Consider the following 13388-nt stretch of genomic DNA (forward strand, 5'->3'; position numbering starts at 1 on the left):
ATTAACTAAAGTAACATAAAACATAAATAAAAGACATTACTCAAAATATAAATTACCCTAAAATTCAAGTATAAAAGAATTAAATATCTCACATAAAATAAGCTATAAGGGTTATATGAGCAACCACGGTGTTGTGTAACAACAACTCTACCATTAAACTGTCCAAAAAACCCGTGTTACATGGACAGAGCAAGCATATCGATGCTCGTTTCCATTTTTTCAGAGATTTGATTAGAGATGGAGTTGTAGAACTCGAGTACAATGGTACCAAGGTGCAGATAACAACCATTATGACCAAGGTTGTGGGACTCGAAGTGTTTAAACGACTAAGAACACATATTGGAGTCATGAAAAATGAGAAGACCTTGGGTGCTGCAGGTGTTTAAATTCAACATTAAATTATTGAATTTAGGAGAAAATTTGTTAGGTTTATATTTATTTATAATTCCATAAGTCATGATATCTAAATTATGAATAAACACAATTTTTGAGCTCGGCAATTCATTTGTTAATTTTGACAAAACATATGAATTATTTAGAAAGAAAGAAATTTTTTGTATTTTTGACAACAAAGAATCAAGACTTTTACAAATGATTGATAGGGTCAAAATGGTGCACAAATGGGTTATTTTTTTAATATATATTTTTGTTTAAATGATTTTAGGATATGTAAATCTAGCTAATAAACAACTTAACAAAAGAAAGAACGAGTGTGTGTATATTAAATTTAAAAAATTAATTGAAATTTAAATACGGTGAATTGCACTTGAATAATCTTTCTTTTTTGTTTAGCTCTCTTAACACTATTTGATATTTTAGGTCTTAAAATAAATACTTTTTTTAAATGAAAAAATTAAAATATTTAAAAGGGTTAGTGAACCATATATTTGGGGAGAGGCCTACCAGCTTCACCCTTAGGCCGACACTCTAGCAAACTGGCTCAATAGTTTTTTTAATAGAAAACTAATTTTATGAGAAATGAGTTATGAAGAAAGCATTTTGCGTGGTTTATACATCACTTGGAAATTTAGGTATATAATTATATCTAACGTGATACTATACTCTTACAATTGTATTATTTACATCCAAATAACAATAAGATAAGCTAAAATAACTTGTATCGCTTTTACCTACTCTAAGTAATCAAATCATTATTGTATTATAATCAACAGTGGCAATGGAATTAAAGCACTTGCAATAAACTAGCAATCTGGAATGAAACTACTGCCAAGATCGTAAGTTTTGGGCGGTACAAACAAAACTGATCATGTCTCTGCAGACATGTCACATGCACATCCAAACTACGTGATTTCATACCACAAGTTATATACTTGTTCATAGAAAATCAAATAATAACTGAATTGATCATGTACAACATCTTAATTTTTCATTCATTTAAAAACATTGCAAAAAGAATAATCAAGAAAGCTCTGTAATAACTCGTTCACACTTATCTTCCAGAATTTTCACCGCTTCGGTAAATAGCACATCAGGCGGTAATGCTCCCGTTGATTCAATAGTAACTAGAAAAACAAGTAAAAAATCAGGTGTAAGATATTTCCGAGATTATAAAACAATAGTCCATATCAGAACTTGGTCAAACCCAAGCTTTAAACTTACTACTTTAAAAGAAACTAGAATCCCAAGGTTGCCAAAATTGTAGTGTCGAGAAAACTTCGGAGTTCTAATACCAAGGATTTAGTATACGACATAATACTTACAAATAAAATGATCTTTGACTCGACGCAGTGCTACTCGATCCTCCCATTCTTGCCCTCCTCTGATACATTCCCTACATAAAGTGCATGCTCGTGCATTGACTACAGTAGCCCTTCTTCTACCTATGCACACAGCAACAAAATCAGTCAATTGAAAGAAAGCCAAAGAAATAGGAGTTTGGGATCACGATAGATTAACAATAATGCAAAATCATTTGGACATGATCTCTAACCATCAGGGTTCAGAACAGAAAGTTATTAAAATCTAATACTAGGACATCAAGCAAAAGAACTGAATTACCTTTTCCAATATCTTCAATATCAAATACTTTAGCTGGACACTTACTAACTAGTTCTTCGGCCAGGTCATCCTTAACATCTTTTGTGAGTACAACCTAGAGAAGAAAATCCAAGCACACAAATGTCAGGTTGTCACTTTTTTCAGTCTGTTAATGTTAAGCAGCAATCAATATCAATGATATTTCCTACCTCGGGAAGCATTCGATACCAAGCAGTGGCAACCGGAGACCATTTTGCATGTGTCTTGCCAATGCCTTTAACAGCATGAGCTTCAAGTTCGATTTCCTAGAAAAGCATGTGTTTAACAACTATTATATTCACTAGTAACTAGTAAGTACAATTTCAAGTTTTCAATTTGAGGACAATAACTAATTACATGATTGCAAAATCAAATATAACTCATACTGAGATTTTCAAATTCATTAGACCATGTAAACTCATGGAATTTCCATTAACCCGGCTTGTAAATCCATGAAACTATTTAACCCAGCTGTACCATACCAATATCATAACATATACCAGGGTACATGCATAGTATCACTATTCAAAATTAAGGGAAAAATACGTGTTGGGGTTGGATTAAGCTCAGTAGAGCTATCTTCCGGTCCAACTCAACAGAATTTGGTTCATTAACCTTGATGGCCTAATGGATTAATAGCAAACTCTGTTCGTGTTTTCTAGTTCTAAAGTTCATCAGACCTATAGCTTAGTTTATTCTATTAGTTTCTTCATCAACAAAGTACACAATGCAAGGTAGTCGTAGGAAAGAACGGGGAGAGGGGGAGGGAGTTACCTGACCAGGTCCAAGTTTAGCTAATATAATATCCAAATTATTAGGAGCAGGTGGTTTTTTGGAGAATTCAGGACGTGAGCCTTGACTGCAACTAAAAGATGTAAATGTTTTTGGCTTTGAATCAGCATTTGGTTTGGTATTATCAGCAACAAGCTCACTTCCGTTAGGCAACCACTTCAGGGCATCTGATTTCACTGCATTTATATTGTAATATAATCAAACAGGGAGTTAAATAGCTGGAGAATATATCAATATCAGCAAAAATACTATTAACCAAGAGTTTCAGGTCATTTACCAGTAATACGTGGATGACCCTTTTTACAACTGACATGTAGTTTGAAAACTATGGTGTTCTTTTCATTGTTTTCACCTCCGGCATTGTCTATTTATAAAAAAGAGAGAGAAAATAATAAATATTCAACCTCACCATATAAGGGATGTCCACCAAACAACATGAATAATATTTCCATTTATTACCAAGAAAGTCATATAAGCAAGAATGAGAAATACAAAACCTGGATATTCAAATAGCTTTGGATCAGCATAAATTGGAATAAGACCCAATCTATGGGAAAGAACTTCATCTTGTATAAGTGAAGTATTGTTCGCAATATATACTCTTTCAATAGCCATTGTTGGAACCTAGATTTGAAAAAAAAAATTAGAGAAAATTAAAGTTTGCCTACCTCCATTAGGCTGGGAATACAGTCTTGTTAATAAGTAATAACCAACTAAAGCCAATGTACAAAGAGCAACACATAAAGATGAAAATGAAATTACTATAATATGTTATGCATAGCAGGAGTAGCTCTAGGCTGCAGGCTTTCAGATTTTGAGCAAAACATCAGACCTAAATGACTTCACCCGCGCTTTTCCATATTGTGCCTCCTATGACTTATGACCAATTTAAAATTTAGAGAACTTTCTTCTTATTAAAGGCGGCACGTTCGGTTAAAAATAACTGCATAACACCCGCGCTTTTCCATATTGTGCCTCCTATCCTATGACTTATGACCAATTTAAAATTTAGAGAACTTTCTTCTTATTAAAGGCGGCACGTTCAATTAAAAATAACTGCATAATCAATCATCTCCACAAAATAGTATTTGATAAACAATGCAAATTAACTTGGTCATTTCTATGCAATTATATGCATTGTATAACAAAATAATTCCATAAGAAATCATCATCCCAAAACATACTAGTACATGGTATTAGGTTAACAGCTATCCACAAAAATGAATGATGATTAAACTACTTCCACCACAAAAAGGCCAAAATTCACTGGTTTTCCTAATGAACATCGACAAAAAAATAGAAACAAACTAGTGTTTGATAAAATGTTAAAGCATTTAAACTTAATAGATTCCACAATATATTCAAAACCAAATATGATATCACAGTATTGTAAATAATGGGAGAAGGAGAAATATATCACCTCTGCTATGAGAATTCTTCGAAAAGCATTGGCAATTGATGGATCAATACCAATCATATCAAACTCAATGTCCTCATCTGTAAACCGCTTCACTTCAACCTTGAAGTTATTACAAAAATTATCCAATCGTACACTGTTATCAACTCCTAATGCTGCATAAGCACCAGAATATTGTATGGTATCTGTCTGCATAACCCCAAAACAAAACAAAAATCTTCAGTAACAAATACCAAACAAAACATAATATCCAACCATTCATAAAAAGACAATAAAGAAAGACAAGCCCTTGATTAAGTCGTATATCAAAACATGTATAGCTAATAGAAGTTTTGCAACAATGAAGCACGGATACTCTAAAATCTATTCCACAACATATCCAATACATATCAGAGGAATATCCAAAAAAATTATTTAAAAATTAAAAAACAAAGAAATTCCGATATATCCCAATACGGCAGCGATACATTGTGATACGCTGCCGACACATCTCCGATATGCTGCGGATACAGCTAGTTAATCTCAAGACTATTCATATTTCTAGAACATGAATCAATCTTCCTCATCCTTGATATTTCTTTTCTCAACTTGAATTACCTCATCACTTTCATTTTTTCTATTACAAGAATCAAATTTTTCCTTTAATTACTTTTCTGTCAACTTTAACTATCTTTTCTTTTTCTCATAATTCTTTTACCAATTATTATCAAATTTTGCAAACTCAATTGGTTTTTGTTAGAGAATCATTTAACTAATGTTTAATTTTAATTTTTGTATATACATATCTTAATTATATCGTATTGTATCCTAGATTTTTCAATTACTAACGTCTCTCCATATCGGATATGCATCTCCGTATCCGATACGATACCCGTATCGTGTCTGTGCTTCATTGTTTTTCAAAGGAAGAAAAAAGAGTGGAATAGTAGTAATAGTAAAAGGGAAAGATAGATAGATACATGCTGAGGAGCATCCAAATTACAAATAACGCGAGTTTTGTGAAGTTCAAGATGTGAAGGGAGCTTCGATGGAACGTCTTCCAAGTTCATAATGTAATCAGGTACTCCTCCATTCTGTTCTTGATCTTCGATCTCCGACATCGAGTCCTCTTCCTCCGACATGGTTAAAAATCTAGAGATATAGCATAAAAGAAGAAATGTTAATAAACAACATGTACTAGCCAAGTAGTTCAATTATGTTGAACAAAAATAAAGCAACTCTAGTAAGTACAATCTATGAACCTAAAGTTTAATCAGAAAACCGGCAATTGATGAGTGAAAACCTCAATCTAAACTTGAGAAAAACATGGAAAAACCTATCATCAAATTAGAATCATAAACACTAACAAAAAGAAACATATATCGATTTGAAAGAGTAGAAAACACCTAGGTATTCGAAAAATTGGAATGGTGAAGGTTTGAAATCGGAGATAGTGATGATAATTTATACAAGAAAAGTGGATAGAGAAACCTGGAGAATTACGGTACACGGAGGAGGGAGGAGGATGAACTGGCGGCGTAGTAGAAATTTGCAAAGTTAAGCGAAGAGAGAACTCAGACTTTGCTGGGTTTAGTTTTGTTTTGTTTTCGTTGAGCCCTTAAACCCTAATCTCTGTGAAATGTTTCGGCACTCAATCTCACCCGTTAGAAAAATCGCTCGATCCAAATCTTGCCATCTGTCTATATTTATTCTTATTATTATTAATATTATTCTTATTAATATTATTATTATTATTATTATTATTATTATTATTATTATTATTATTATTATTATTATTATTATTATTAAAAAAAAGAATTATGCATGAGAGACTGAGAGGCCCATTGGAGCTTATAGCAAAAGTATTTATTAAAATAAATATTTATAGAAGTTATTTTTATTACAAAAATAAAATTATTTTAAATTATTTTTACATGTTATAAGTTTGCTTCATAGAGAACTTACAAAAATAAATTCATAAATATTTAACAGTGAGAGTATTTAACAGTGAGAATTTATATATTTTTAACATACAATAGATATGAATTTTATAACTGTACACAGAGTCGTCCCTAATAATTTGAAGGTTTTGTGATAATTTTAAAAACAAACTTCTTTACCACTATGCTAATTAACTTAAATTGCTTATTGAACAACTAATATCTATTTATTTATTTTAGATTTATCATTTTTTAAAACTAATTTTGAGGCCTATACTTTTGGAGGTCCTAAACCCCAGGCTCAAGGCCAATCCCTGACCTTACATAAGAGTGATAAATTGTACAGAGTGTTTCCTCAAATAAGGCACTGTGATGATGGTTCAAATCTAACATGTTATAAGATTTGGGACAAGTGAACATAGAAAGTTCATGTAATGTAATCAACAATGCTGAGCTTTTAAGAAGTTTTATATATGTGAACAACCATAAACTTATTTTAATTGAGAAGTTATTATAAATCATACAAGAGACCAAAGTAATAATAATTAAATAAGTGTCACGTATCATATCATAACCAAAAGAAAGATCCTAGTAATATTCCATATTCTTGCCAGAGCATTTATCACATCAAGCATAATGCAATTACTTGTTAACTTCACATGTCCCTTCTCTTTTCTCTTCCAAGTTCTAACTAAACTACTTCTGTTGAAAACATATGAATTGATGATGACCCTTTCCAATACTCTCACTGTTAAAGGTAAGTTGCTCAACAATTTTATTGTTTTATCTACTGCTTTGTTCTTCAAAGTTTCAAGTTAATCACAATTCACACCCCTTTTGCCTTGTTTTTTTGTTTTACTTTCATGTGTTATTCTTGTTGATTTTGGTTTTGATGCTAAACTTTATGTGTAATTCAAATTAAAATATGTTATATGTTGCTTTTGTTTCATGTTATATGAGTGACCAAAACTTTGTGGTCCACGTTTGAAGTTACCATGTTAAGTACAAGGCAAGAAAGTTTATATTTAAATCAAAGTGGAGGTATCTTTCTTCTCAGCCATTATATGTGTTTGGTTATATGGGAGATAATGGAATGGTTTTTCTTGCTTTGATATCAAGAGATACTCTCTTTCTCCTTTATGTGTGATATATTAAGAAAAAGTCCTCTTCTCATCATTCCCTTCGATTCAATATGTTTCATTCTAATGATATTATTAAGGACCCTCAAATATGGTAATATATGTTTATAAGTGGACGACAATTTTCACCTTATAAATTGGTTTTATAGGGTTGAATTAGTCTCAACTACAATTTTTAAGATAGTATCGATACAGTCCAGCTAACCGTTTAATCTCAATCTAATGATCAGTGGTGCTTTGAATGCGTGAACTTGCGACCGGAGAAAATCGAAATCCACAACGTAATGCTCTAAATTCTTTATGATAAACTTATAGAAGCCAAGTGGAAGGAGTGGTATGTTGTTGTGATATGTGAAACTGAACCATATGAGTTCAGTTCATTGCATCTCAAAACCTTGGTAGACAAGTTTCAGATTGCTTTTACATTCCTTTTGTATTATATGCACATCATAAGACAGTTTTAGTGCAGGTTTGGATTCACTTTAAAGTTTCGACCCGGTTAAGTTAAAATTGGAATACAGTTGGTCAGTTACATCTGGAAGGAATCAAGAGAATGATACTAACTTCTAAATATCGTTCTGTTAGGTACAATACTACAAATGTAAGAATCTCGTAAAACAGAAAAATAGAACATAACAAACAAGTATATCAGAATTCATAATCATTTGAATTCACAAATATATGTTCTTTTTTGTTTAATTTACATGTTTTTTTTGTAAACAATACACACTTGTGGTATATATATTTAACAGCATGACATAAATATGTACAAGAAAATAAGGAGAAAAAAAAACAATTGAGCAAAAGAATTAAGTTCATCAATGCAAATCCTTCACATTTTGACAACAATTTCAAGAATCTATTTCTTTGGTATATTTAATAAGACAAATCATTCGAAGCTGCAAGATCTTCAATATCCTTTCCAGGCTCCGAGAACTTCCGCGAAGACTTCAGAAATGAGATCCCTGTCTGCATTTTGGAGGAAGGTATTGAAATCACCCCGAATTTCGAATATTTTACCAAATTTAACGAGATACTGAATACAGCTCATCTTCAGTTTCGTCAATCGGTATAGTGACGCGTTTTGGAGCCTCTCGAGTACATTCTTCGTATCAATATCTTCAAGAAGACTCTCGTGAATGGCCTCTCTCAAATCAGATATGTCGTACTTGTCTGCTGCGTGTAGAAGGGCCAGCCTATGAGTAAGAAATTCTTCGTTTTTTATGATCCCGTAAAGATAGTTGAAAAAAGCCTGACATGTTTCGATTGACATGTCTGTGATGTTTATGGTCGACAGCTCTTTCTCTTTAAGATCGTGCGAGAACATGCTTTGGAAGACGGGTGACCGAGAAGCAAGAACAGCTCTATGAACTCCTATACTTCCATCAGAAGCATTGATGGTTATGTCCGTGTGGATTCCTTTTCGCAGCATTTTACCAAGCGACCCTAGCGCTTTTGCATTCGATCTTTCTTGAGTAAATCCTTCACCACCCCATATCGAGCAAGGCTCTCCGCCCTGTAATGCATTGAAAAATAACATTTCAAACACGACAATAACTGTGTTCGGTGTCTGTTACATGTCAGTGTGACACTGATACAGCCAATTGTTTCTAAACAATTATCATTTTCGATGAATACCATAGAAAAAGCACAGACACCCCGAACACAACCCTGACCCAATGATACTTAAATTATACGATATCACAAGTGTTAGGGCAGGTGTCCGACACAGACACGTTTTTCAGAGGTGTCAGTGCTACAAAAATCAATAAAAGAGAAATAGGAATTAAGCACATACATCTGGGGATGCAATCTTCAAATCAAGGAAATCAACATCAATGATGAATTTTCCAGACAGTGGAACCTCAAGTGACCAAACAAAATCCTCGTTGCTCTTGATCACTTTGTCCTTTATCTCTGCATCATATCATAAAAGAGAAATTAACCAACACAAGAAACTGTTGAAACAACAACAAAAATTGCAAAGACCAGAATCTAAAAAACTACCTGGATGTGTGAGAGCTTTGCGATCTCCAAGAGCAGAACTCACCACACGCATAATAAAAGATGCAATTGGAGGATTGTCTCTTGTGACATTTGATATTTCAGGAAACAGTTTAACAAACACAACCTTATGTTTCTCCACCGACAAATACCTTAATTCACACAAAACAAAAACATAACATAGTAATAAGCCACACACACTCACAAAACTCGCAAAAAACCAAACTTTATGACATATTTCACATGTTACAACATAATCAAATCTATTTAGCCATGTGGGCTGTTTCAAATTTTCATTACTATGATTAAAAATGAAAACTTTTTAGAGAGAGAGAAAGAGAGAGAGACCAGTTCCAGTTTCCAATTTTGAAAGGATCTGATTTGCGATAAGTGCAAGAAGCCAAGTTTTCGATTCTCCATTGAGCAAGACGTGGAGTTGTATCAACTTTGTAGAGAGAATCACTCATTCTATTGGGAAAGGAAAGTGCAACTGTGATTTCATGGATGCAATCCAATATACCTTCCAACAAAAACTCTCCCGGCTTTCCCAGGTTGACTCTTTCTTCCACAATACTCGTTACTCTTCATATGAATCTCTCTCTCCCTCTCTCTCTCTCTCTCTCTCTAGTTCCACTTCATCACTATACTATATTAATGTTTTAAAAATCAAAACTTTCTATATGGGTTTTGATTGCTTTCTACTTTCCTTCAATGGTTTTCAACAAGCAACAATTTTGAAGTTGCTTTTACTCTTTAGATATTGTAAGAAAGAAAAAAATAATTTTTTTTAGAGAGAGAGAGGTTTTGTTTTGTTGGATATGTTTTGGTTTATAGAGAAAGCACTTTTATTGGTATGGGATGGTGATGGGCCATATGAAAGATTTCTATTGGTTGGTTTGGTTATGGCAATTCTCTTACATTAGATTGCTTGTGTCAATGGGAACAAGAAGGTGTATGAGTTTGGTTTTTGTCTAGATTCATAATGAGTTTTATGGTTATGTCTTTTGGAAGGGAAAGAATATTCAATTTCATTTTTTTGTGCTTTGAAGCAAAGTATATTGTTTCCTTGCAAATTTTGTTTTGTTTAATTTACATAAAACTATACTTTTGAATTAAAGAAGGTTTAAATGAAACAATAGAAGTTTATTTGTAATCATTGATTTTAGATTTTATTTCACTCTTGATAATATAAAATATTTTTTTAATAAACTTTATATTTAGTTTATATTAAAAATTTATGTCTTTAGTGTATTTTAATTTGATATTAACTAAAGCCTAGTTAATTTTTATCGTTAATTTGAGATTAGACTAATTAGATTAGATGGGTGAAATTTATTTTCAATTTGATCTTTTCATTGAAAAAATAATAATTTGGTTTAGCCTCTAAATGGTTAAATTTTATTTGTTAATGATATTTCCCAAATTGATCACCTTCTTGTTTCTCTCCAAGTGTCTATAGTGTGGTCACTTCATATTGTGATATTTAATTTGTTACTTTCCATTTTGTGATATTATATGTACTATATCTTGACTCTTGTATTGTTTTAATATTCTTTATATGTCATCTACATGGCATGCTACATCACTGTGTTGCTAGATTCCATTTTGTTAATAGTAGAGTTGCAATTTGCAAAATGGGCTACTATCTATTGGAGTGGGATAAAAAGAAATCATTTTATGGAGAATAAACCCATTCCTTTTCCTGTTGTTGTTTCAAGTGGAGGTGTGACTCACTTGCAAGTTGACCTACTTACCATTATTATAATTATATCTATTTAACGATATATAAATCATATTTACATTGAGTTGTTATATATTTAATTGAAAAATTCAATAATTTATATGAAATTTTTTATAATATTGTAGTTGTAGTAACAACAATAAGTGTTATTCTGTCTGCGATAATTTTATTTATATGAAATTTTATTTATACACAAGAGAGTTTAATGTATTTTAATATGTAAAAAGTGAATGAATGACCTAGTTGTTTGATTGGGTATTTAAAGACGTGGTTATTTGATTTGGGAGTTATTGTGAATATTAGTTCTCATGCTTGTTAATGGGGTCTGGCGCTCACCCTTTAACCTAGTAATAGGAGTGAGTTGGATGAATCAACCTCAACAATAGCTAATGCAGTTAACCTCTGAATCTCGGTGTCTTTTAATCATTTCTAGGAGTGTAATCAATTCTCTTTGGACTAATTTTTGAAATATTTGAACAGGCTATATCTCCATCAATTTGGTTTTTAGTATTTTTCATATATGGAATCGAATCAAACTAAACGGTTTGGTTCGATTAATCGATTTACATCACTTTTTTTTATATTATATTCATCTTTATATTATTCACTATCATGATTTTCGGTGTATTTTTTGTTATTATTTTTCAAATAATACATTTCATATAATCTATTTTATATATTTTATGCTCTATTTTTCAAACAACTTACGAGTTGTACTTAATCCATATAAAATATTGACATGATTTCCATTACATCATGAAATAAGTTCACTGTCAATTGTCAAATACAAAAATTAGCACTTGGCAGTGACTAATACAACCAAAATAAATTCATCATCACATACAAGAATTAGCACTTGAAAATGATAATATAACCAAAATAAGTATACCATCAAATACATAAGTTGGTAGTTAGCAACGAATAATACTTCTAAAATAAGTTCACCATCGTATGAAATACAAAATACAACCAAGTTCATTAGTTCACCATCAAATAACAATATACAACTAAAATAAAATTTCAATTTCTTTCCCACTTGAATCGTCAATTCACCATCCTAAAATAAATTGAAATAAACACATAATTAAAATAAAGAATATTGTATTTATTTCCAATTTGAACAGATCAAATTAAATTTAAACTTAGATTGTTTCATTCACACCATGTTGCTATTCCATCATTAATAACCCCGCCACTTGATAGACATATTCCAACAATTTATAAAAATCAAAACATACCCACAAATCATAAAAGATTAGTTTGACAATGTCATTGATAAATAAAGTAAACAATTAAAAAGATTTTAAATTTTTATATCTTCTTCATGTTGTTGCACTTCATCCATTTGTTCTCGTAAATCAATCACATTGGCCTTTCTTATCCAATTTTGAGTACAAATTAACGCTTCATCATTATTAGAATTCAAACAACTACGAAATGGGTCGAGTATCTAACCACCCGTACTAAAAGTTAACTCAGAGGAAACGGTAGTCACTGGTATAACTAATATATCTTTAGCCATGCAAGAATGACATAATACTATGTATATTTCCTTTCCACTCGTCCAAAATATCAAATGAAGGATACTTGTAATCTTCATTTCTAGCCCCAACATACTTCTTTAAGTTACTTTTTTACATCAACTTATTTTTTATTCATTTTCAAGAGAACGAAGATGGCTAGAGCAACAGTGATGGCGACCGGTGAGAGAAACAGTTATGTGAAAGGGGTTTTTGTGACTTAAGGGTTCCACTTTCTTTGTTTGTAGTTTGGTTGCTAGTTGCGTGTTTTGCTGAAAGGAATGGAGCTTAAACAAATATGTTGAGATTGGGCCAAATGTAAAATTTAGGATTAATAATGGGATAAATAAAAGATTAAGTGGGTAACTACGGTCATCGGTTTGGAAGTTTCTAGAAACTAAAATTAAAAACTTAACCAAACTATATCGGTTTTCATCTATTCGGTTCGGTTTTTGAACCGAACCAGAAAAATTGGGTTTTTTTTTTGTTTGGTTTGATTTGAACTTTTGGTTTAATCGGCATTTATGATCCACTTAAACCCTTAGTTATTCCTCTAATATGTCACTTGACACGTTCTCTCATGAATTACGACAAAGGAGTATTATGCCAAGCAGGATCACATGTTCGCCACATGAACCGCCTTTTTGCGCCCGAGTACCTTCCATTTTATTTATGGGTTAGACAGTTGACACTACACAATTCTTATCCTCCTTATTGATTCTTAGAGAGTTAATCCCAAAAATCAATAATGTCGGAAAAGACATTGTTTAACACGTGTTTCATGAAAAAAACGCATTTGTATCCTCCTTTTTGTTTCCT

At 31.8% G+C, this 13388-nt stretch overlaps 2 protein-coding genes across 2 annotated transcripts; both read right to left on the reverse strand.

Annotated features, from left to right (window-relative positions):
• Positions 1-1178: 1178 nt before the first annotated feature.
• On the reverse strand, positions 1179-5870 carry LOC131662253 (uncharacterized). Its single transcript, XM_058931987.1, has 10 exons — positions 5717-5870; positions 5206-5377; positions 4250-4435; positions 3327-3453; positions 3107-3193; positions 2812-3005; positions 2208-2303; positions 2020-2113; positions 1722-1841; positions 1179-1523 (listed from the first exon to the last, which is right to left on the reverse strand). The coding sequence occupies exons 2-10, from the start codon at positions 5365-5367 to the stop codon at positions 1420-1422; spliced, it is 1170 nt and encodes a 389-aa protein (XP_058787970.1). The 5' UTR covers positions 5368-5377; positions 5717-5870; the 3' UTR covers positions 1179-1419.
• Positions 5871-8100: 2230 nt separating this feature from the next.
• LOC131662254 (BTB/POZ domain-containing protein At1g55760) lies at positions 8101-9790 on the reverse strand. Its single transcript, XM_058931988.1, has 4 exons — positions 9657-9790; positions 9312-9460; positions 9103-9221; positions 8101-8820 (listed from the first exon to the last, which is right to left on the reverse strand). Exons 1-4 carry the CDS (start codon positions 9773-9775, stop codon positions 8215-8217), a joined length of 993 nt encoding a protein of 330 aa, XP_058787971.1. The 5' UTR covers positions 9776-9790; the 3' UTR covers positions 8101-8214.
• Positions 9791-13388: the final 3598 nt, after the last annotated feature.

Source organism: Vicia villosa, linkage group LG3 (assembly GCF_029867415.1).
Source record: "Vicia villosa cultivar HV-30 ecotype Madison, WI linkage group LG3, Vvil1.0, whole genome shotgun sequence".
Taxonomy (NCBI): domain Eukaryota; kingdom Viridiplantae; phylum Streptophyta; class Magnoliopsida; order Fabales; family Fabaceae; genus Vicia; species Vicia villosa.

What these genes read in the sequence shown, in the direction of transcription:
- LOC131662253 (XM_058931987.1), bottom strand. Translation starts at nt 5,367, where the DNA reads ATGTCGGAGGAAGAGGACTCGATGTCGGAGATCGAAGATCAAGAACAG. An exon ending in GGGTCATCCACGTATTACTG is followed by an intron (nt 3,006 to 3,106) that starts GTAAATGACCTG and finishes ATATAAATGCAG; the next exon opens with TGAAATCAGATGCCCTGAAG. An exon ending in GGTATCGAATGCTTCCCGAG is followed by an intron (nt 2,114 to 2,207) that starts GTAGGAAATATC and finishes TTTCTTCTCTAG; the next exon opens with GTTGTACTCACAAAAGATGT.
- LOC131662254 (XM_058931988.1), bottom strand. Translation starts at nt 9,775, where the DNA reads ATGAGTGATTCTCTCTACAAAGTTGATACAACTCCACGTCTTGCTCAA. An exon ending in AAAATTGGAAACTGGAACTG is followed by an intron (nt 9,461 to 9,656) that starts GTCTCTCTCTCT and finishes GTGTGAATTAAG; the next exon opens with GTATTTGTCGGTGGAGAAAC. An exon ending in TGAAGATTGCATCCCCAGAT is followed by an intron (nt 8,821 to 9,102) that starts GTATGTGCTTAA and finishes AATGCATTACAG; the next exon opens with GGCGGAGAGCCTTGCTCGAT.